The 26202-nt window shown below is 38.8% G+C and overlaps 1 protein-coding gene across 1 annotated transcript in view; it reads right to left on the bottom strand.

Annotated features, from left to right (window-relative positions):
* The window catches only part of SPEF2 (sperm flagellar 2), a 219544-nt gene that overhangs the window by 109233 nt on the left and 84109 nt on the right, over positions 1 to 26202 (bottom strand). Inside the window, 5 exon segments of the mRNA XM_023545418.2 lie at positions 4640 to 4714; positions 10281 to 10454; positions 14280 to 14437; positions 15832 to 15940; positions 23158 to 23414. Of these exon segments, the coding sequence (XP_023401186.2) occupies positions 4640 to 4714; positions 10281 to 10454; positions 14280 to 14437; positions 15832 to 15940; positions 23158 to 23414 (773 nt within the window).

Below are 26202 nucleotides of genomic sequence, written 5' to 3'. Positions count from 1 at the left end.
AGGCTCTTGAGGACATGTTTTAATTTTCTTCAGCTTCAACTTGAATTTGCATATGAACAATTGAAGGTCTGTTTCACAGTTGTCCCCTTGTCTTGTTCTGACTGATAATATTGAGCTTTTCCATCGTCTCTTTTCACAGATGTAGTTGATTTATTCCTGTGTATTCTATCTGGTGAGGTCCACATGGATAGTCACCATTTATGTTTGTGAAAAAACGTATTTGCAAGAAGAAGACATTGGTCTTGCAAAACTCTATCATGTGATCTCCAGCATCATTTCTATCACTAATGTCATATTTTCCCACTACCTATCCGTTTTTGTGTCCAACTTCCACATTACAATCACTGATAATTATCCATGTATCTCACTTGCATGTTTGATCAATTTCAGATAGCAGAAGTTAATAGAAATCTTCAATTTCCTCATTTCTGGCGTTAGTGGCATAAATTTGAATTAGAGTCCTACTAACTGGTCTTCCTTGTAGGTGTATGGGTATTATCCTATCACTGACAGTATTGTACTTCAGAATAGATCTTGAAATGTTCTTTTAGACAATGAAAGTGATGATGCCATTCCTCTTTCAATTTGTCATTCCTGGTGTCATGGATTGAATTGTGTCCCCCCAAAATATGTGTATCAATTTGGCTAGGCCATGATTCCCAGTATTGTGTGATTGTCCACCATTTTGTCAACTGATGTGATTTTCCTCTGTGTTGTAAATTTTACCTGTATGATGTTAATGAGGTAGGATATGTAGCACTTGTGTTAATGAGGCAGGACTCAATCTACAAGATTGGATTGTGTCTTGAGCCAATCTCTTTTGAGATATAAAGGAGAGAGGCAAGCAGAGAGATGGGGTGACCTCATACCACCAAGAAAGCAGTGCTGGGAGCAGAGTACATCCTTTGGACCCAGGGTTCCTGGATGGAGAAGCTCCTAGAGCGGGGGAAGATTGATGACAAGTGCCTTCCCCCAGAGGTAATAGAGAAAGCCTTCCCCTGGAGCTGATGCCCTGAATTTGGACTTCTAGCCTACTACACTGTGAAAGAATAAACTTCTGTTTGTTAAAGCCATACACTTGTGGTATTTCTGTTATAGCAGCACTAGGTGACTAAGACACCTGGCGTAGTAGATCATATGATTGTCTGATTCAAAATAGCCAATGCCAGTCCACTTTAGCTCACTAATGCCTAGGGTATCAATTTTATGTGGTCCAATTCACTTTTGATGACTTTCAATTTTCCTAGATTCATGCTTTGTACATTCTATATTCTGATTATTAAAGGATGTTTGGAGGTGTTTCTTCTCATTTTCAGTCATGTCACATCAGCAAATGAAGATCCAGAAAAGTTTGACTCCATCCATGTCATTGAGGTCAACTTTATATTGAAGAGGCAGCTCTTCCCTAGTAGTATTTTGAGTGCCTTCCAACCTGAGGGGCTCATGTTCTGGCACTATATCAGACATTGTTCTGATTCTATTCATAAAGTCTTCATTGGCCAGTTTTTCTTTTTACAAGTAGACCACCAGGTTCTTCTTCCTAGTCTGTCTTAGTTTAGAAGCTCCACAGAAACTTTTCCACCATGGGTGGAAATACTGGTGGTATAGATTCCAGCATTGTAGCAACACACAAGCCGCCACAGTATGGCAAACTGACAGATGTGTGGGGAGTATATCAATTAGTAATACTAATTCATGGGACAGCCACCAGTGCTAAGATGATATTATTTCCAACCATTTTTTCCACAGGACTGTAGTCACAACTGATATTCCTTAACAAGAGAATTCTGTAGTCAAAGTGTTTTGGAATATTATATATTGTATTCTCCACTTTCTTAGAGATATACATTAATACATTCAGTCTTCTGTATCTGCGGGTTCGGCATCCAGGGAGTCAACCAACTGTGAATCAAAAATATTTGTGGGGAAGAAAAAACACTTTTTTTGGTTGTCATTATTTCCTAAACAATATGCTATAACATCTAATTACATAGTATTTGCATTCTATTTGGTATTATAAGTAGCCTAGAAATGATTTAAAGTATACGGGAGAACATGTGTTGGCTATATGCAAATACTATGTCATTTTACATACGGGACTTGAGCATCTTCTGATTTTGGTATCCACGGGGGGTCCTGGAGCCAATCTCTCATGGACACTGAGGGATAGCTATATATATAAAAAAAAATACTGTAATAAAAAATGCTTTAACTTGACATAACTCAGTGTTTTCTGAACTTAGTTGATTATTCCATACACAACTTTCTTCATTTAGTCCCTAATTAACATCTCCCAGTTAAGGCTATAAGGAGCCCTGGTGGAGCAGTGGTTAAGCACTGAGCTGCTATTCAAAATGTCGGTGGTTTGAACGTACCACCTGCTCCGAAGGAGAAAGATGTGGCAGTCTGCTTCTGTAAAGATTTACAGCCTTGGAAACCCTCTGGGGCAGTGCTAGTCTTACAGGGTCACTAAGGTTCGGAATGGACTTGATGGCAATAGAAAGTAAGGCTATAGGGTTAAAAAGCCATTGTTTCATGAAGGAATAAGATGGGACAGTGGCATTGGATTGAAGAGAATAAGAAATGCTTTAATAACACCCTGAGTGCAATGGACAATGGCATCTCTGAATCGAGGTTTTGGGGGGGGCGGCGCAGAGGGTAGGGATTGATCTAATATGCAAAGAAGAGCATTAAACAATGAATAAGCTCTGAAGAAAGGAGATGATTCCACAAACCGTAAGAGACACTTTAAATTTAATTGTTATTAAATGGCCTGTGAGACGAACAGTCATGTTTTCATATGTATCAGAGGTGTTCATCCCAATGATGTTATTGTCGAATATTAAGAATTAAAATCATACGTCTTCTTTGTAATGAAGAAAAACACATTTCCATGTAGCAGAAAGATTTCTACATCTTGACCAAGATGTCACCGGTTTCAAATGTTATTTAACACAGCAGAATTTTAGTAAAGTAAAAGCAAAAACTTTTGAAAGTACTCGGAGTTAGTTATATTGAGCTAACAATACAGCTCCTATGTATGTTTCACTTGTTTAACTCGTGTGTTCTTGTATGGTTTGTTTGGAGTCTACACGTTTTCAGTTAAGGAAGCTCTTAGAGTGTGTGTATTAGTACGCCTGACTTGGCGATCGGGCACTCAATACGCATAGGAGTATTTCATTCTAAGATGTCCCTTCTTTCACAAGATGTGACTAATATAAAATGCGAAAATTATTCTGATATTAGGAAACAGATGAGAGTTGAACATAAATTGTAGCCCTTAAAATTTTTCCTAAATTTTTGTTATTTCAGTGTTAACTCACCAAATGGCTCTTGTTCTGTAAGCCTATCAGGTTATGCAATTGGAGTAGAAGGATCGAGTGAGATCTGAGGCTCGTGGTTATCTGTCTTTAAGTATCAAAATAAAGACATTTTTTAGCATGTTGTTTTGTGAACATTGCACGCTTTTGTACTGCAATGGCATTGGTAATTTGTGATGAAAAGTTACGCAAAGACACCTACTTTGTGACAGAGTCTTTTGAATGTAGCCTGGAAAAAGTCAATGGTATGCATCCATAACTACATCTCAAGTTTTAATCAATTGGTTGCTAAAGCAGCTTCGGAAACCCTGGTGGCATAGTGGTTAAGTGCTATGCTGCTAAACAAAAAGGTCAGCAGTTCGAATTCACCAGGCGCTCCTTGGAAACTCTATGGGGCAGTTCTACTCTGTCATATAGGGTCAGTATAAGTCGGAATTGACTTGATGGCAGCGGGTTTGGTTTTTTATAGCAGCTTCTACATAAACATAACAACTAATATGCTTTTTAGGATGATAGAGCCAGGATTTTTTTCTACCAACCATTAATTACTTAAAAAATTATATTCCCCTTATTTCACAGAAATAATTAAAATAATATATGTTGAAAATAAATATAAATGAGACCAGTATGAGAACAAATATAATTAAACTGGAAGGTCAAAACCAGGAGAGGAATTGGAAGGCAGATATTGAGGTCAGAGGTAGTAGTACAGATATGAAATCTGAACCACTCACTATTTTAGTTCTGAATTTCCAGAAGGCCAAAACAGAAAAGGAAATATCATTGTTTAAAGATGCGCATTATCTAATCACTCAGAGAAAGAAAGAGTTTCCTGCTCCTTGATTCTGAATGAAAATTTTCATCCGGTATTTCATGTGGTGGCAACTGAGCGATGTAGGGGGCTGGATGTTGGTATAACCAAATCCCACCTCTGCTGTTATGTTGTACTGTGAAGGAAGTTGAGGAATTTATAGCAACATGCTTATCAGTGAAAGGCACCCCAAGAAAATACTGTTTAGTACGCAGCTTTCTGATGGTATAGCTTAGTGAAGTATAAGTCGTGTAACATCTCTGATAAATGGATATTCTGGTTATTCTCTAAATTATTGCTTGAAAGCATCACTTTTTCTCAGCAGGGGCCTTTGCTAAGAGCCAGGCAGCGGAAAGTTTGAGGCTATCTATCTTTTCTGGCAAGGGCTTATGACTTACAAATGCTTGAGAGACATATTCAAGGTATCCTATACACAAGTCTAGCTGTTTTCACTGAGAATTGTAAAATGCAGAATTATATTTAATCACATCTATCTTATCTGCTGTACCTTTTCTTTTGAGTGAAGTGTCACCTTTTTTCCCTATTCCTTCCTGAAGAGTTTCATGCTTACCGTGCTAGGGTTCTAAACAAAATTCCACACACAAATATCATTCATGATTTTCCTCGATAGCCTGGGCTATATGACTTGTAAGCAATCAAATATTATTTCTCACAGGTAAACATGTTTCTATACCACACGATATGGCTCAGGCCTTTATTGTAATTTAAAATTAATCAGTAAACACACCATGGATGGAAATTTCTTGAAAAGCAGCACTGATAGTACTAGTCTATCTTGTCACACTGAGAAGTTTAATTCTAAATTTAATATTGACATTTGGTAGTGAATTTGATTATAAACTCTTCAACGGAACACAGCTGTGGGGTTTTTCAAATTTATTAGAAGTCCATTTGAAGCATATGGCTCTATTTGGATTTACTTCAACCGAATGGTACTTATGCAATAGGACAAATAGATCTATAAAGGGCATGATGCCAAACATTTTGAAGAAGAGCTAAAAACCACATCTGTTTTGCTATGTGGTGTCCTTGAACTTCTCTGGACTACATACGTGGTTGCCTTGTGATGTCTCCATTTCCATTTTGCATTAACTGTAACTTGTAATGCAAAGGATGGCTTGGGTACACTTATCTTGAATTCCCTGGGATCTAGTTGAAAATAGATATGAAAAGGGAAAAACGGGAAACTGACGATGATGAACAAGATGTCCCAAATCATAGACTCCCTGAAAAAAATTGCTGCATCTCTCATCATTCAAAAACAAGTTCAGCCACTTTCCTCCTTTTGTACTGGCTACAGTTTTGCTTACTTGTTTGTTTTTTCTTCATTGGGAGGATTTAAAGTATGACAAGTTAAATGCCTTTGATAGAGATACCCCATCTGACTTGTTCTTTGTATTCAGAAGTGAAAGTTATGAGCATGTGTGAATGCAGAGCAGCTATCACTTACGTTTTAACAATTGGGTAATGGATAGAGGCTGGAAGAGTTTTAAGGTGTCTCATAGTAAAAGCGTAGATTGCCTGAAAGAGACTGTTGGTAGAATTATGGATAGCAAAGGCAGTTCTGGGGAGGGCTCAGAAGGAGGTAAGGAGAACTACAGAGAAAGTCTCTATCGTCTTAGAGAATACGTATAATGCCAGCAACAGAATGTTGCTAGAAATGTGAATGTTAATTGTGCTTCTGGTGAAAATGATGCAAATGTGATTGGACAATGGAGGAAGAACAGCGCTTTTTATGCAGTGGCAAAGAACTTGTCTGAATTATGTTCAAATGTTTGGTGAAAGGCAGAACCTGTAAGTGAGGAACTTGGATATCTGACTGAGGAGACTTCTAAGTAAGATCTTAAAGGGCCCACATGGTTTCTGCTTGCTGCTTAGAGTAAAATGCAAGAGGAAATAGGTGGACTTAAAAATGAACTATGCAAAATGAAAACAAAACTTAAAGATTTGGAAAATTCTTTCATATCCTAGAATTTCCACCAAGGATCTGGCTACACAATCTTTTATTAAAGAGATTAAGCCTGTGACTAATGGATGTAACCAACTACCACAGCAGAAAACCCATGAGCTTAGACTGGAGCAGACAGAGAAAGAACGAAAGGAAAGAACGTTATCTGCTTCTTGGAATTCTACAGGCAGGAAACAGGCCAAAGGATCTATATCTGTTGTCCTCCAAGAAGAGAAAAGGACCATCCCTGGAGCAGCTCAGAGATCAGCAGAACTGTTGGAAGAAGCACGGAAAGCAGGGCCTTCTCGATTTCAAAGGATGGAGCCACAGCCTCCTAGGTTTCAAAGAGTCGGATCTTTGCTAGCTTGGTTGGAGGGTGTGGGTCTGCCATTAAAGCGTGCCAGTGGGATGGGGCCGCTGCCCAAAGCAGAGGGGACAGGGCTGCCATGCCCAAGGGGCACAAGAATGGAGCCTGCCAGTGGCCAAGAGGGTGGGGTTGCCACTCAGACGAACTAGGAGAATGGGGCCTCCTAAAGCTGAGAGGGGAGAATTGCTATCCCAGAAAGCCTGGAAGGCAGAGCTGAAGCCCAGGGCCGAGGGGCCTCTCCGTAGAATCCAGAGAGTATGGCAACACCCAGAGTCTAGAGGGCAGATGGTTTTAGAGAACAGAGGATTATTTTCAAGCTTTGAGAGCTAATATAAATTGTTCTGCTGGGTTTTGGACTTGGTTGGTGCCTGTTATCCATTCTTTCCCTCCAATTTCTCCTATTTGTAACGGAAATGTCTACCTTGCGCCTGTTCCACTATTGTTCTTTGGAAAGAGATAACTTGCAGTCCAGATTTCACAGGTTCACAGATGAAGAGGAATTTTGCCCTAGGATGGAATAAGCCTAAAGTCTCACCCATATTTGATTTAGGTGATTCAAAAGATGAGCGTTTGGACTTGGAGTTGACTTAAGGCTTTTGGGATGACATGATGGGGTGACTGCATTTTACACATAGCAAAGACACGGATTTTGGGCGCTCAAAGGGCAGAATGCTATGGATTGAATTGTGTCCCTCAAAGTATGCATTGTAATGGTGGCTTAGTGGTTAAGAGCTACAGCTGGTAACCAAAAGGTTGGCAGTCTGAATCTACCAGGCCCCTTAGAAACGGTATGGGGCAGTTCTACTCTGTACTCTGTCCTATAGGGTCACTATGAGGTGGAATCGACTCAGCGCCAGTGAGTTTGGTTTTGTTTTTTTTTTATGCCTGTGGTTATAATGAGCTGTCTTTATCATGTTAATAAGGCAGGATTAGTGTAGGGTATATCCTGAGTCAACCTCTTTTGAGATGGAAAAGAAATTAAACACAGAAGCTAAGAAGCAGAGATGGGGAAAGATGGATGCCAAGACATATGGAGATCACCCAGGAGGAGATGCTCAAGAGACAGGGGCCTTCTTCCACAGTCAACAGAGGGAGAAAGATTTCCCCTAGAGCCGGCATCACGAGTTCAGATTTTAGCCTCCTAAACAGTGAGAAAATAAATTTGTTTGTTAAAGTCACCCATTTGTGGTATTTCTGTTACAGCAGCACTAGATAACTAAGACAGCCACCAACCAACCAAATAAATAAATATGACCCAAGTGCTTGAGTTAAGTTTATTTTTTTCAATATAAGCTTAATAGTCAAGAATTCTAAATAAACTCCTAGTTCCTTTAAAAAAATATTCTGGGTGACCCACTATTTAACTGTCTCCAAATTCTGACACTAAGGTGACAGAGCAAAAGTGGCAAGAATGGAGAGATCTTAGACACTAAACCTATAAAGAATGTGGGCAAATCTAATTACTGCTGGGAGCAGCACTCACTCTGCCCATTTTTAACCAATTTTAAAATATATTCGAAGGGTCCCTGATGGCACAGTAGTTAACGTATTTGGCTGCTAAGTAAAAGGTCAGCAGTTCAAATATATTCTAAAGTTGCAGAAAACATTCCTAAATAGCAGCATGGATAGTATTATTCTGTTTTGCCACACTTTAGTTCTAAATTCAAGACTGACATTTGGTAGTGGATTTGATAATCGACGCTCCTATGGAACATAACTGGAGTATTTCCAAACTTAATCCCAAGTATGTTTGAGGTAGATAGTTTAAAAAAAAAAAAACTGCATAAAATGTAGAACTATATTTGGGCAAAATGGACTCAGCACGCTATGCCTCCTTCTTTATCCCATTTCTACCTTGATTTTTCTTTTAGTAAATAATTCCTTTTTTCAAACTTTGAAAGAAGATTGAAATTATTTGAGTTGGGCATGTTCTGAAGCCTCAGATTTTAAATTCTGACAATATTCTCTTTTGACAAACATTTTAAAATTACTCATATAAAAACAAACAAACCTGTTAGAAACTTCCTTCTCTAGAATCTCTTAACCAAGTACCCTGAGCTGCAGGGGCAGGGCTGTGGACTTTACTGCCCCATCGATGCCCTTGAATCTTGAGATTTTTCTCCTGGTAATGCAGTGTTGTTGGAAGACAGAGATTAGGCATCTGAAGATTAACCTTTCTATACATTTTTAAAGATCAGGCACTAGTTCTGCCCTTGGTGGAAAAAAGAGACAGGTACAACCACTATTTGAAGCAACAATACATTTATTATTCCTCCAATGCATAGTATTCAAGAATACAATTTTAAAATTGCAAACAAACTTAGGAAGTGTCATCAACAGAAGCAACTAAAGACTGGTTTCAGAAAATGGCTCAAATACATAGCTATTCCTGATTGTGAGCAAGCCTGGCGGGGTGGAGGTGGGCAGAGCCGTTATCCAATGCTGGGTAATTTCAAGCTCACTTAATTTGATGGGAAAACCATCCCAGTTCTAAACGGCATTTTAAAGATTCCCATTTTTTCTCAAGACCTCCGAATTGTTTTTAATTCCTAATGGGGTAGTGGGAAAAGGATATATACTTAATTCATGGGTTTGTGTTCTTTGCTCATTAGATAAAAACCTTTTTTTTACGGTTTGTGTATTTTGCCCTTAGTTAAGTCCATTTTGTTGGAGTAAAATGGTCTTTAATAAACCACAAATAAATGCTATTAAAGTCTTCAAATCTATTCATTTAATATAAATAATTTAGAATAAAATTCAGGCCCAGTCCAAATAAAGCAGAAAGATTACGAAGTTTAGAAACACAACGACAGGCTATCAAGAATATCTAGGTAGTCTTGTGTAACTTGCCAGCCACTTATAAAGCTGAAGCCAGAAACTAGAGCCACATTTGTTTCATATATATAGCGCCTAACTGATACTGACATTCTATCAACATCATGTTTTATAGCAACTGAGCGCTTTACTTTTGTTAAGTAATCATATTCATTTTCTACCACTTAATGATATGCTTGGAACCCTGGTGGCATAGTGATTATGAGCTCGGCTCCTAACCAAAAGGTCAGCAGTTTGAATCTACCAGCTGCTCCTTGGAAACTCTATGGGCAGCTCTACTCTGTTCTGTAGGGTTTCTACTAGTACAAATCGGCTTGACGGCAATGGGTTTGTTTGTTTGTTTTTTAATGCTGTGCTCATGGTCCTTAGCGGTTAAGGATCTAGAAAGAACCTAAGCTAAAAAATATTCTGTGCACAGGCTCTGGATCTATATATCCATAAATATATCATTTTACTGAGATGTCTGGTACTTGTTTGTTTCTTTTTACAATCACATAGCACTAAAAATTACAGTTACATAAGAATTCTAGTCTCCAGGGAGCGCTGTTGATTTGTTCCCTTATTCTTGTGGACACTGGCTAAGCTAATTCTCATTTTACTAAGATGTTCTCTCTTGTTACAGAAACATAACTCTTCAGTTCAGCAAACAGACATTTGCCCCCTCATTCTGCTTTAAGTTACTTTTTGTTATTCCGTGTTTGTCCCACTTCTCATATGGGGTCTTATTCTAATCAGTAGATCTGAGCATGGCAACTCCACATTCCCTCCTTCATAGTGACGTGCCTGGGCTTTGGAACAATTACTTTCTTTGTTACTAGGAGGCCCTTTCCACATCCTTCTGAATGAATAGCTTTGTTTTATTTACATGATTGAAGTTACCTACCTAAAGTCTAATACAGTGATACTATATATTATAATTCCGCTCTACGTGAAAATAAGAAACTGAAAAACAGGATTATAAATCATTCTGTCAATCACCTGATTGTGGTTTTCCTTTTGCAGGATGAGTTTTGGAAGCCTCTCCCTGAGGGGTAATTTCTTTCTCTTTTTCTGGCTCAAGAAGAGGAGGAAATGGAGGAGTAAGAGGTGGAGCCTCAATTGGGGAAGTGTCTTCTTTTTTCTCAGCTTCCTTTTCTTCTAATTGCTTATTAACTTCAAAAGGACAATAAAACAGGCCTTCATTAGGGACTCCAGACCCCGACTACTTCATTTGCACTAAGACAAACCTAAATTACACCCATTCCTCACTTATCAACGTGGTTAGGTTCCAAAGACTAGGTTGTTATGTAAAAATTCGTGTTATGTGAAAATGGAGGAAGACCACATCAGATCACAAAATGAAGGATGACTACATCATTACGTAACTGCCAAATTACATTATTACATAACTGTCAACCTACTGAGTGAGAATCTTGACCCAGCCAAGTTGACATATAACGTTAACCATCACAGCCAATGTTACCCTCGCCTCACACCTCAGCATTCGTTACGGCCAGATGTACATTGTTAATGTGCAAAATAGTCAGAGAGTAGATTTTTTACTCTTGTCGTCAATGGGAAATGTTGGATACTGAGATAGTTGATAAGTGAGGAGAAGTGTAATATCAAATTGCTCTTACTGGTTTAAGACTAAATTCGTGATTTAGGGCTCTCCAGGAAACCATCCAGAACATAAAGCTAAGGTTTTAAGGCTTCTTTGTCTGGTAAGAAATACAATCTCCTTTGCCTCTTGGTAAGAAGCTCTGGTGGAACAGTGGTTAGGCACTTGGCTGCTAACTGAAAGGTCAGCAATTCTAATCCACCAGCTGTTCCATGGGAGAAAGATGTGGCAGACAGCTTCTGTACAGCCTTGGAAACCCTATGGGGGTAATTCTACTCTCCTATAGGGTCGCTCTCTATGAGTCAGAATCAACTCAATGACAACGGGGTTGCCTCTTGGTGGTGGTGGTGTATTTTTGTGTATGGAGCAAGTAGAAAGGGTTGGGGAGGGAGTGCCAAATGTAAAAGTAATAACCTAGAGGTACCTAATAAAAAGAAATAGGAAAATGAACTGTAAAGCACATAGAATAGTGCACAGCACATAAGTGCTCAATGAGCATTAGCAATTTATTCATTCATATAACAAACACTGAATCTGAACTGTGCCTTGAAGGAAAGGAAGGGCCATAACAATAAGAAACTATACTGTTACTCCTACTACAAATAACACTAGGCATAGTTCTAATTGCCGCAGATACAACAGTAAAACAAATCAGAAAAAAAATCATTGGCCTTGTGAAATTTGAATCCTAATGATGGAAGATAACCATAAATATGATGGATAAGTGAATTTATATAAGATGTTGGAAGGAGAAATGCTATGGAGAAAAGAAATAGAGTAGACCAAGGGATATCAGAAATACTGTGGGCAGCTTTTTAAGTTTAAATAGAACATTCAGCAGGGTAGGTCCACTGAGAGGGTGACCTGAAGACGGTGAGGGAGTGAGCCTTGTGGCTATCTGAAAGAAGAGTGTTCAAGCCATTGGAAACCCTGTGGATCACAATGGTCAGAGCTGCGACTGATCATGGGGATGCTGTAGGACCAGACAGTGCTTCATTCAGCTGTTCGTGGAGTTGCCTGAGTCAGGGGCTGACTCAAGGGCTGCTAAAAACAGTTATTGTTAGGCGCTTACCCTTCTCCAAGGCTTGTTTCAGGTTCACCTCCCCAGACTGCCCTAGGTCTCTCCAGCCAGCTTTACTAGCCGCACCATTACACTGAATACCTGCTCTCTTGTGTTACTATTCCTTTCTATATATGCTCCCTTTGGAGTTACTGGGTGATACAAAAAGTTCCGTTTTTGGCTACTAATCAAAGAGTTGGTGATTCAAGTCAACCTGGGGCACTTCAGAAGAAAGGACTACAGATGTACTTCTGAAAGATCACAACCATTAAGAGCCCTACAGAGTGCAATTCTATTCTGACACACGTGAGTTGGAACTGACTTGACTGCCACTGTACTCTTTTTTTGGCCTTAGATTACTATTTTCAATTCAGCAAGCAGGTAGACTTCAGTCTATTAGATGTTTTTTCAAAGTGGAAATTAAACTTTTTTCTAATTATAGTTATTGTTAAAAAAAATACTTTAGATGAATAAATAGGAAGGAAAATTGCCTATTAAGTTGTTTTGTGCCTCTCCTTCCCCCACCATTAAGTATGTTATCAGGAAGGATCAAACCCTGGAGAAGGACATCATACTTGGTAAAATAGAGATTCAGTGAAAAAGAGGAAGACCCTCAATGAGATGGAGTGACACAGTGGCTGCAACAATGGGCTCAAACATAGCAACGATTGTGAGGATGGTGTAGGACCAGGAGGTGTTTCATTCTGGTGTACATGGGGTTGCTATGAGTTGGAACCAACTTGACAGCACTTAACCACAACTTATACTGCCAGACTTTTTTCTGTGCTTCTGTATTTAATATATATATATATTATATATATATATGTACTTTTAAAAACAAAAAACTGGGTTGTTTTATATACATTGTTCTATAACCTGCTCTTTCCTACTTAACAGTATAATACAGGCATTTTTTTCATGTTGGAATATATACAAAAGTACCTCTTTTTTTTTTTTAAACATTGGGATGCTTAGTACAGAGTACTAAAAAACCCCCAAAAAAGGCTAGGTAAACGTTTATTGTTTTAATGGTAAAATATTTTCATTAAGGTAATTAAGCATTAGAATGTAAATCTTAAATAATGGCAATCGTGTCTGTTAATGTAATCACTGACTAGAACGCAAAACTTTTCAGAAAATGTTGAAGTTGAGTCTGGTAGCTACCCAAACTGAACTGATTCCAGTGTGTAGCTTCAAGTACATTTCAGCATTTCTTCAGAAATAAGAAGAAGCAGACCTTAACTTAGCCTTAACTGAGTCTCCAAAAGAGACTCTTCTATAAGATTGCTGTGGGAGATTTCCTCGCTTTTCTCAGCCTACCTTCTATCAAATGATAAGCTAGTCCTCTTAAAATAATGTATGGGTGTTTCTCTGGGAAAAACATTTAGATGTAGGAGCTCTTCTATTTTAAGTCTGAGCTTCTGGATCTCCTTGGGGATTGTGGCTTATACCTATGGGCTCTTTGAGTGTCAGTTAACTGATACATTAGGGTAGGTAGTTAGGTTCTAAATCTACTGATGGGAGACAGTGCTATCCAGGCAATTTTAGAATCCTTGTGATGTTCACAACTTTAATCCTTTTGTCATATACCAAGAAATTGCAGTTACCAATATAATTAGGAGCGATTGATAAACAAAAGGGAAAAGATTTCTTTTCCAAATCATTTCTCAAATGTAAAATCCCAATAGTGGCCTGGCATTGGCAGTACATGATGTTAAGATTCCTTTCAATAATAAGCTCCAATAATACTATGAAAATTTCATGGTAACTATTAAAAAAAAAAAAAAAAAAACTAGTGATTACAAAAAAAAAAAATTTTTTTTTTTTTTATTACTGGTTGGGTGAAGGAGGAAGGGGGTCAGGATGGTTTAACACAGATGAGCTATACTGCAGAAGTAGACTAACAAATAAGTCATTAATAATTGTTAAGTTCATACCAACACAGGTAGAGTCAGGGGTAATGTTTTTGTTAGTGTTTCTATTTCAAAAAGAGAATTCACTCACTGTTTCCTTGCAATGCTCAAGTTAATGAATTTAAATCTTTATAACATTCTTAATATTAACTCTGTGATTTCTTGTTTTGTTTGACACTAAAAACAATGCTTTCAGTGAGATTACCTCTTTTTCATTAAATTAGATGAAAAGGAAGAGGGGAAAAGATATTTTATGCAAAAATCTGAAGTAGAACAAAACCCTTGTTGATAGTAGTAATCCGAGTGCAACAGAAAGCTGTGTAATCACACTGTAATTTTCTCCTAAACCCATGAAAGCCACATTTTAGTCACATAAGCTCAAAATGATAAACGAATATAATTACCTTTATTCTTTTTTTTCTGCATCTCCATCACCACAATTTCTTTTACTCTTTGGCATAAAGACTCTTTATCTATGTCAGCATTGACTTTTATCAAAATATTTTCTGGCTCTGAAAACCATTGTTCCAACAAGGGCCAGTTGTCCAAGAAGCCTATAATTCTGCAAAATCAAAATATTATGTGAATATCACATATTGATTGAAATACTGGAGTGACATTAAGCATGGTTTATCTCATGTGCACAATTAAACAGGAGACTGTCGAAATAGTTGAATCTGAAAAAGCAACTTTAAGAAACCTATAGGCAGCGAATTATCATTCACTTTGGATTCAAGAAGAAATTATTTAATGCCATCAAGACATATTTTTCAGAAATATGAAAGAATAAAAAAAGATACGAAAATGTCACCATTTCTGGAAACCATTAATGTAAGTGTGGAGTTTAAGAGAAAATCTGAGCAAACATGATGGACTGATGCCACTGGTGCTCATTGTAAAATAACTCTGAATGCTCTCCTGATGTAACTGTAGCCTTGTCCGCCATCTGTCATCCACTTTTTTCTTGGAGATGGAAGTTGAAGAGATCTTTGAGTGGCTCAGACTTAATAGCTTGGTTCAAAAGTACTCTTGGAATGATTCTTGAAATGTTTTCTTTTTTGAGAGTAGGGAGCCTTGATGTAGCTCAAATGACTCTTCCCTGGCTCACTTCATATTTTTAGACTTCTCATGGCTTCATGAAATGTCTAATTTTGTCTAAATCTTCTTATTCAACAGGCAAATTGCATACATCCAAGAGAATGCCAGAAAACTTCATTATAACAAAACAGAAGTGGTTTAGAACTAAACCTTATAGTCTGATGGTTGTTATTGTGTGCCATCAAGTTGATTCCAATTCACAGTGACCCTATATGACAGAGTAGAACTGCCCCATAGGGTTTTCCAGGCTGGAGCAGGTCATCAGGTCTTTTTCTCACAGGGCCACTGACAGGTTCAAACCACCAACCTTTTGGTTAGCAGCCAAGCATTTAATCATTGTGCTACCAGGGCACCTAGTCTGATGGCTAAATCCATTGCCACCAAGTCAATTCCGACTCATAGAAACCCTACAGGACAGAGCAGAACTGCCCTATAGGGTTTTCAAGGCTGTAATCCTTATAGAAGCAGATTGCCATATCTTTCTCTCTCGAAGTGGCTGGTGGGTTTGAATTGCCCACCTTTCAGTTACTATTATTAACCATTTTGAAATCTCATGGTCTTCCCTCATACTTGCTGACTGAGGATTCCATTTAAGGAACTTGTAAATTAATGTAACCAAGGACAGCAGTGTTGTCTGCGTTAACTGTCCCCGCCCCCACACAATGACTTGTGCTCTGAATGCAAGGTAGCATGTAGATATTTCATTCAAGGTCAAAACTACTAAGTTTTGTTTTACCTGTAAAAGACTGAATGCTAGGAAATATATCTTTTTTCTAGTTCTGATGATTCCAAAGTGGCTAAGTGTCAGTCTACTCAAAGGGCAAGAAACAAGAAGCAGACCTTTAGATTTAAACTAACCTGTGCTGTATCTGGTCTTTCAAAGTCTGGTTCTCATCTTTATCTTGGTTTTCAGCGGCTACATGTTGACTGATATCTTCAGAAGGGGTTTCACGTAAAAATGCTTCAGCTAAGGTATAAAAACTGTTTAATCAGATAATTTATCAAACCAGTCAAAGTTGCTATTAACTGCTAAAAATGTACTGTTGCAAGAATGCCAAAGAGCTATTATCCTGTCTTTGGTCCAATATTATTTAAAACTGTTTAATAACATGGTGAAAGAGTACAGTTTTGGGATCAAAACCTTTCTGGAAAATTGTGGAAAATGCAATCCAATGAAACATTAGAAAGGAGCTATAGTTTCAGTGTAGAGGATCTCAGGGTTGGCGATGAACAGATGAGAATGAAAAATGATGGGTCATCATGAATAACAAGCTTGGAAAGGATTAGCCAAATCAACATTGTGGTGTAAAAATAATTAACAGGACAGCCATAAAGTCAAATAAACAGAAAATTATTTGGTAATATTACATTGCAATACAATGAGATAATTTACCTTTTTTTCCACACTTTATGGTTTTCCTATAAAATAGACATAAGGGAGTTGAACACAAAAGGCCGAAAACAAAAACAATCTCAGCAGCTCTGAATAAGTCCTATTCTGGATTAATGGTACAAAGTTCAGATTACTCATAAGCTTAGAATAAATGGAAAATCATAAAGAAAAAATAAAGCCTTGAAGTAGATTAAAAGGAATTAGAATTTCTCAGTGAACGCAAGAGAACATTGAAGAGTCAATTAATAGTGTTCAAGAAAACGAAGGACTCTCACAGGGTACAGCAGTCAGTTGTTCTCCATCCACATTCATGAGAGAACAAGGGGAAATGGATTTAGAATATAGGATAATGCTTTTAGGTTATTTATGAAACCCAAGGATTAGTGACATCAGAACAGGTGACTGAAGAAGGCTGTGGAGCTCTTCTCTTTTTCTTTCTTTTAATTTTACAGTGCAAATTAGTTTCTCATTCAAAAATTTATACATAAATTGTTTTGTGAAGTTGGTTGCAATCCCTGCTATATGTCAGCACTCTCTCCCTTTCTATGGGTTCCCCGTGCCCATTTGTCCAGTTTTCCCGCCCCTTCCTGCCTTCTTGCCTTTGCTTTTGGACAGGTGTTGCCCGTTTGGTCTCATATACTTGATTGAACTAAGAAGCACATTCCTCACATGTTATTGTTTGTTTTACAGCCTTGTCTGATCTTCTGCTGAAAGGTGGATTTTGGGAGTGTCTTCAGTTCTGACTTAGCAGGGCATCTGGAGCTTATAGTCTCAGGGTTTCCTCCAGGTTCTGTCAGAACACTAAGTCTGGTCTTTGTTTGTGAATTTGAATTTTGTTCTACATTTTTCTCTTGCCCTGTTCGGGACTCTCTATTGTGATCCCTGTCAGAGCACCTGGTGGTAAAAGCGGTGCATCATCTAGTTCTTCTGGGCTCAGGCTGGAGGAGACTGTGGTTCATGTGGGCCATTAGTCATTTGGACTAATATTTTCCTTGTGTCTTGGGTTTTCTTCATTCTCCATTGCTCCGGACAGGATACGACTAACAGGTGTATCTTAGATTGCTGCTCAAAAGCTTTTAAGACCCCAGATGCTACTCACCAAAGTAGAACGTAGAACATTTTCTTTATGAGCTATGTTATGCCAGTTGACCTAGATGTCCCCTGAGACCATGGTCCCCACCCCTCAGTCCCAGTAACTCAGACCCTCAAGGTGTTTGGATGTGTCTAGGAAGCTTCTATAACTTTGCCTTGATCAAGTTGTGCTGACTTCCCCTATATTGTATGTTGTCTTTCCATCCATCAAAGTTAAAAGTTGTCTACTGTTTAGTTGTTGATTTCCCCTTCCCACCCATCCCCTCCCTCGTAACCATCAAAGATTGTCTGTGTGTTTCTGCATGTAAACATTTTCTTGAGTTTTTATAGCAGTAGTCTCATACAATATTTGTCCTTTTGTGATTTACATATTTCACTCAGCATAATGCTCTCCAGATTCATCCATGTTGTGAGGTGTTTCACAGATTCATCATCATTCTTCATTGTTGTGTAGTATTCCATTAGAAACCCTGGTGGTGCTGTGGTCAAAAGCTCCACTGCTAACCAAAAGGTGGGCACTTTGAATCCACCAGTTTCTGCTTGGAAACCTCATGGGGCAGTTCTACTCTGTCCTATAGGTTCACCAAGTTGGTATCAATTCCACGGCAACAGGGTTTTAGTATTCCACTGTGTGTATGTACCATAATTTGTTTATTCATTCATCTGTTGATGGGTACTTGTTTCCATATTTTTGCTATTGTGAATAATGCTGTAATGAACATGGGTATGCATATGTCTATCTGTGTGATGGCTCTTATTTGTCTTGGATATATTCCTAGGAGTGGGATTGCTGGATCGTATGGCATTTCTATTTCTAGCTTTTGAAGGAGGTGCCATATCATTTCCCACAGTCGTTGTACCATTTTCCATTCCCACCAGCAGGGTATAAGAGTTCCAGTCGCCCTGCAACATCTCCAACATTTGTTATTTTCTGTTTTTTTGATTAGTGCCCGTAATGTCGGGGTGAGATGGTATCTCATTGTACTTTTGATTTGCATTTCTCTAATGGCTGGGGATCGAGAGCATTTCCTCATGTGTCTGTTAGCTGTCTGAATGCCTTCTTTGGTTGGAGCTCTTCTTGGGAGATGTTATCATGTACTACCTGAGGGTCACTACCTCATATTTGTCAAGGACTTCAGCACATGGATGAGCATTCCTCCCTCCCCAAAATATGCCTATGCGTCTGCCCTTCCTCTTCTTTCCACTTCAGCACTCACTCCCATGGTCACGTCCTGGACTTTGTGATCACCCTGAGCAACTCTGTCTCTGAAACTCTGAAGACTTGTGCTCTTATCACACACTCTTACCCTCCTGGCACTCCCAGGCAGCTGATGAATCTCTTCAACATCACCCAGTTCCTAAAATCTTATCTTTTCTCCAAACTTACCTGATTTCACTTTATTTTTTAGTAAACCTAAATTGAACCCTTCAACTCTCTCCCTGCCGAACAACATCAATTTCTTGGTCTCCTTGTCCTTCTGCTACACCAGATGGAAAGCCCTCATATTAAATGAACATATTCATCTCTTTTCTCCCAGATTACACTTGTACTGGTAGGCGCCTTTAAAGAAAAATACACAGCCCTGTGACTTGTAATCTCATTAATTCCCTGGCTTGAAAATCAACTAAGCTCTTAACTCCATATATGCTCCCTTTCTTAAAAATAAATAAGTAAATAAATATTAAAGAAATTATAAAAATTCTCTTGCCGTGGCTTTTTCCTTTCTTCCACAGTCAAGCTGCTTCTGTGTTACCTCCACTCACTTTCTTCACTGCCCCATCTTCCATTCATGCCTCAATCCACTGCAGTCCATCCTTCCCCCACTGCTACACTGAAATGGCTCTCATTCCGTTCACCCAAAACTCCAAAGCTCATGGGCACGTTTCAGTCCTTACCTTACTTGAGTTCTCTGTAGCATTTATAGCTAAAATTTAACACATGATTCTTTAATGTTCTTACACATACTATGTTATTTTATATTCACAACAAAACTTGTGAAGTAGAATTAAGATACTTTGACTTGCCCCAAATCACACAATTCATAAATGGCAGAGGAGGGATTTGGTTCCAGTCTATCTGACTCCAGATGCTACACTTCTTCTCAATTTTTAAGCTTTTTATTAAATTTTACCTGCCAAGAAGTATGTATGTACAGCTCGATGAATTCACAAACTGAGAACAGCCGGCACCCAGATTAAGAAACAAACCTCTTCAGCCCTGGAGCCCCGTCATGCTCCTTTCAGTCACTATTAGCCACAGGGGTAAGCATCCAGAGCCTGTGCTCTGAACCTCTCTGTAGCTCTCACCATACTACGACCAGTGCTGCTGACTGATGGCCCACGGCACTGGCTAAAAAGCCGAGGCAATCACTTCCTTTCCCATCCTGACCATCTTTTACCCCCACACTCACTTTCCCTCTCCTTAGGTCACCATGGTCTCCTGCCTGTTGCTTGAGTCTCTGCCCAGCCCTGGCTGGACTGACATTCAGCTTTGCATCTCACCTGGTGTGGATGCAGTGTGCTTCCCTGCCATGGTGCTATCCAGAGCTCTTCATGGATCCCAGGTACTGCAGAACAGATGCTGCTCCCAACCCTGGCAGCTGGGCTCCCACATCCCAACCTAGGTCACAGGAGGACTCTGGGATAAAGTTGGAAATCTTAGCTTGGTAAATACACTTCAGCTGGCCCTGCTTACTCTCTAGCCTCGTTTCTACCACTCCTCCATGCCTTGCTGCCTCTCAGCCCTACTGAAGTACTTGCTGTTCTTTACATGTACGGTTTAGGTCTATTTCCCAAGCGGTGCAATGTTTTTCTCTCTCTCTTCCTCCCTTTCTTGGCTTGACTGACCTCTCCTTGTGCTCGGCATACCTATTATAGCACGTAACAGACTATTATAACTGTCAGCTTACTTTCATTTCTCCTCACGCTACACTGTGAACTACTTCTGGATGGGGACTTGCTCAGCACATTATACAAGCTAAGTAAATATTTACGAGTGGTGTTTTATAGCCCCCATCACTCTATGCCAGTGCTGTCTGATAGAACTTTCTGCTATGATGGAAATGTTCTATATCTGCTGCCCACCATGGTAGCCATTAGCCTCATGTGTACATGAAATGTGGCCAGTGTGACTGAGGGACTGAATTTTTAATTTATTTGATTTAATTAATTTAAATTTATATAGTCATATGTGACTAATGGCTACTACACTTGATAGCACAACCTTATAGTGTAATCATTTGGCTCCTTATCTGCAATTTCTTTGAAGACAGTGTTCATTTCTTCTTTATCACTTTACATCAGTGCCTCGCCCAGTGTCTGGCACTTAGCAGGCATGGATAAATATCATTGAATATGTGGATGAACCAAATATTTTAGAAGGATAGAGTTTTATCTACCCAAAATAGTTCAGGTGGAGTCTTGCTTAAGATGAGGAGACTAAAATGGCAAAACGGCCTTTCAAAGGCCATTCAAATCTTATATTCCAAGGAAAAAAATCTTTAAGATATGAAAGAATACTTTTTCTTAAGTTAAAATACTTGAATATGAAAGTGGTAGCTTGACTTTCAAAGTTATAGACAACTTTGAAATTTAGAGTACACAGTTTTAAACAAAATGAGTAAGAACTATAAAATTAATGAGCTCATACTACTTTCCATGGCTTATCACTGTTGTTATCAGGTGCCGTCAAGTTGGTTCTGACTTGAAAAAAAAAAAAAAAAAGATGGCCCTAATCCAGCATTTGATTCAGTGTACCTCAAACCAGGAAATGTACAGTCATATCATAAATATATGACAAAAAGAAAAAAAATCACATTGTGCTTTAAGGTCTATTTCTGAAGGGAGATGAATACGATTATTTATGAATTATGTGCATAAAACACGACAAGAGAGAAATTCTCCTTGGAGTAGTAGAGAAAGGACATTTTCAAGCCTACTCTAGACTTATCAAGGGTCTAGAATTAAGAAACTAAACTGCCTAGTTGCAGCCAGTTCAAATGAGAAATAAAGAATGTTGAAGTGAATCTGTTAACAGATGAAAAATTGGTTACTATCTATACAGCAGTGTAATATTTAGAAAATTTTTTTTACAGGGTAGAAATTAATTGTATATCAACTGAGCAAAATTAATTTCTTATTTTTATGGGCTAGAATCATTTGTATTACTATCGGTTTCCTAAAATTTTCAGAGTTATAGAAGAGCCAAGTTGAAGCCAAGGAAAGACAGACTCCTGTAGAATCAGATAACACTCAAGGGTCCATTCCACAATACCTAGCCTTCCACTGAAAGCACATACTGTAATGTTTTGTTCATTTCAAAGTTTTTCACAATTTTTCCTGATGTATTTACTGCAAGCTCATTATTATGTGCCAGGCTCTATCCTAAGTATTTAACACCCATCCCATTTAACCCCCATAACAATCCAATGAGGCATTCTAGTGTGACTGTGAAACCGAGGCTTAGCATAATGAGTAACTTTCCCAAGGTCAAATAGTTCCTAAGTGCCAAAGCTGGGACTCAACAATACATGATTTCACCCCTACGTATTTCATTTGTGGAATAAAGTAACACTTTCATTTCAAGGATGAAACATAGTTAAATAAACCATGATTTATGAGTTTTCCCAAGAATGCTCAACCTCACCATAGGAGGACTTTAGGCAACTGATACCTGCCTGTCAGAGTTAATGTCTGTTGTCATCGAATTAATTCTCTTAACAATCCTATAGGACAAAGTAGAACTGCCCCACAGGGTTTCTAAGGCTGTAATCTTTACGGGAGCAGACTGCCACATCTTTCTCGTGTGGAGTGGCTGGTGGGTTCAATTAGTGGCCAAGTGCTTAACCATTGTGCCACCAAGGGTCATTAGAGCTAATACACACTGTAATAAAATCAAGAGAAGAGTGTGACCAGATCCTTGCCTGCAGCACAGGTATAGTTTATAACCTTCACTAGGGTGCCCACCAAGATGTATGGGACAGCCACAAAGACCTCCTCCATGCATTCAAGTCTGTGCCAGGGGAGCTGCCAAGTTGATGGAAGGGTTCAGACAGAGGTGTGTAGTTGGCATAGAATTCTCTGCCAGACCATGGCTTATCCTGCAGTGCTGAATACTGACAGTCAAAACAGGATAGATGGAGCCATAAAGGCTGGATGAATCTATGAAACTATTGCCCTGAGATAATCTTTAAACCTTAAGCCAAAAATATCCCCTGAAGTGTTCTTAAAATCAAATAATTGTTTAGCTTAACTAGTAAAGAAAGTCTGCGTTCAGCATTGTGCTCTCTTAAGAGCTCTCTATATTGGATCAAGTTGACAAAACCAACTCAAAAGATTAGATAGGAACCTTAGAGGCCAGTGAGTTTATGTTAATGAAGGTGGAACAACTCAGAAAACGAGGGTGAGGATGGCTGCACAACTCGGAGAATGCAATCAATGTCACTGAATTGTACATGTAGAAACTGTTAAACCGATGTATGTTTTGCTGTGTATATTCTCAACAACAACAAAATTAAAACAACAACAACAAAATAAAACAAGATAGAACTGTGCTTAGCTAGATAATTCTTTGAAAGGCAAAAAGGGATTCTTTATTGCTGACTTGTAAATGTGAATATTTACTGACTCAGTCAAAGAACAAATAAAACAGTTTTCAATTATATGTAAAAGTATTTTAAAAAAAAAAGTGTCCAGCTTACCCGTGATGTCATTTATGCGACTCAGTGTGGAAGAATCTGAAATATCTAACAACAAGGCAAAATCAAGTGCAGAAGGGGGAACAGGTACTTCTTTGGAAACTGTAGGATCAACAACCAATGTGGATATTTGTGTTCTCTTTGCCTCCAATTCTATTTGTTCTTTGTTGCACCCTGTGAGAGCTTCCTCAAGAAGCTTTGCTTGGTTTAATGTCATTGGAAAACCATCAAGGATCCAGCCTTGATCCACAGGTACCTGACTAAATGGAAAAAAAAAAAAAACCATGAATATTTTTACAGACACAAGCACTTTGGACACAATGATACAATGAATATTACCTTTTCTCTTTCAGTTCCACAATCACCTAGTGCATGAATTTTATTACTTTACTGCTAAAAGATTAGGTTTACTCATGCACCACAAATCACTCCCTTGTTTAAATCCTTCAGTGGGTCCTTGCTGCTCACCGCATAAATTCCAGAGGTCTTAACATGGTATTAAAACTAACTGGCTACAACTTACTTTTCCATAACTTCCTATCTTACAATTTTGAACCATTTGCTTCAAAAAAGCTGATCTTCCCACTGTTGCCTGAGTATGAGTTGCACTTTCTAGCTTTTGTTCATAGGCTTTTCCTCCTTTGAACCTCAGTTTCTTCATCTATACAATGGGATAACATACCTCACAGGGTAGTTGTGAGATGATGCATTTAAAAAACCCAGCACAGTGCTTAGCAGCATGGTGGATACTTGTATTGAAGACCTGGAGAGTTCTCCTATCCTACCCCACCCAGCGTGGAGTTATAACCTCCTGAGCTGAACTCCTTTGACTCTCACTTCACGATATAATTGGTAATTATTATATTTCTTGACTTACAAAAATTCAAGTGAGTTTTATCTCAATTAGGTCATAAGCTGCTAAAGTGTGAAGGTCATTTGTTGGGTTTCTGCATGCAGCAACTTGTCTTCTATAGAGTAGAAGTGCAACAAGAATTATTACTTCAGTACTTCAAATTGGAAAACAATGTAAAAAGGGCATAATTCTCAATTTTGCTCTTCTAATCCCTTAAAAGATATAAAATCGAGACTTTTGCCTTTGGATTAAACTTATTATTTTGTTTCTTTCTCTGTTACAACTCATATTAAACAATATGATCTCCTTTCCAAAGGTCTGTAAGTTTGCTTTGGTGCCTGCAGATAATATGGTGAGGGAAAAGGCAGCATATTGTTTTCCTCATTTTTTGGGAAACTGAAGTTCAGATAGGTTACATTGCTTGCTCAAAGTTACAAACCTGCAAATGACTCCAAGTCCAGTAATCCTTCTACAGTATCAAGCTGCCTTTGGGCTACTGCATAAATTTCCTCCATTAGCTTACTGTATTTTGCATATATAATTTGTCCAGAGGTTAGTAATGCATTCTGCATAGAATGAATTTGTTGATTCGCTGGCCTAAGATGCAGAAAATTTCCTTGAGTACATGGCCAGGCCTGGGTGACCTCTTCTGCTGCCCATGGCCGCAGGTGCCATTTCAGAGGAGGGTCAGCTGTCATGTGAGGACACCAGACTGGGAGTTGGTACACCTGGGCTCAGGCTCTGTTTATGCAGGTAACCAGATACATAACTCAGAGTACCTCCTTGAGCTGCTACGTGTCAACGCTTCCCCATTGAAAAGGGATGGGCTGAATTAGACCAAAGGGTTTCACATTGATGACAGACCTCTGGAGGTGCTTCAGGGGCAATGGAGGAGGGGGTTGGTGAGGAAAATGGAGTTCTTAGGGTAGGGTTGTTGACATTCCACCTCCACTGAAATGAAAGTTTTATATATTCTGTTTTGCATATATGATGTTCTTTGAAGAAAGAGCCTTATGACTAAAACAATCTTTATGCCGGTTCTGAGAAACTACATCACCAGTCTTAGAATAAAATCCCTTCCAGCTCCCAGGGCAGCAGCCTGTGACCTGGTTTTTGAAGCATTGCATTCAAACAGCAATCAGTCCAAGACACACATCATAATTGAGAAGCAACTTAAATCTTTCACGTAGTCTCTTAAGAAAACACCAAAGTCCAGTCCAGATGCATAATAACACTTCTTTAAAACCCTCCTTCATCATCTCTCTAAGTCTTAATATTTACCACAGATGTTAGCTACCCCAATTCTATTTCCTCATCCACGCTATGTTCTCCAAAACTCTTTCACAGTAGCCTTTTGGTTAATTTTTCCCATCCCTCTCAGCCTCATCTCTTTATTAAAACGATCAACTGAGCCTCTATGGCTTCTTTAAATTTCTCCCTTCCTTCATAACCTGGAAACCCGGGTGGTGTAGTGGTTAAGTGTGATGGCTGCTAACCAGAAGGTTGACAGTTCAAATCCACCAAGCACTCTTTGGAAACTCTATGGGGAAGTTCTACTCTGTCCTATAGGGTTGCTAGGTTGCTAAGAGTCGGAATTGACTCAATGGCAGTGGGTTTGTTTGGTTTTTTGTTTCATAACCTGAGTTCCACATTACAAAGGAGAGTTGAGGAGAATAATTCCTTCTTAGAAAGCAGGAAAGGAGGGATTACAAAATGATAGCACATTTTGATTTTTTTCTTTTTCCCTTATTTCATGAAGAAGAAGAAGAAGTGCTATGCACTTATGGTACTCCTTGCCTGTGCAGCCTCTGCTTTGTCACTTCCTTCCTGCCCTAGCACTGCCTGTCTGCAGAAGCCCAGCCTCGGGATCCCCAGGTTCAGCCCCTTGATCCCTACTTCCTGAAATGAAAAAGCCCATTGGCCTGTGACCACACAGTTAGGGTCTCTCCCTTCCATAATATGTCCCTTGGCTTTGCCAAGTATCTGCTTTCTCCTTGAGTTCCCTATAGGGTATAGAATCTTGACCGTGTGGGTGAATGAAGTCAAAGTTGGTAAAGGGTAGCAATGAAATATAGGCATGCAAATAAAAAATATCTTTATTTGTTTTTTCTTATGTAAATGAGTAGTATTTATTAGATATTAAAAATAAAAATATTCATATATTTATGTACTTTTTGTTTATATATCCCTGTGTG

Source organism: Loxodonta africana, chromosome 2, assembly GCF_030014295.1.
Source record: "Loxodonta africana isolate mLoxAfr1 chromosome 2, mLoxAfr1.hap2, whole genome shotgun sequence".
Taxonomy (NCBI): Eukaryota; Metazoa; Chordata; class Mammalia; order Proboscidea; family Elephantidae; genus Loxodonta; species Loxodonta africana.
Note: the sequence above shows the minus strand (reverse complement) of the source record. Positions and strands in the feature narration are given on the sequence as shown.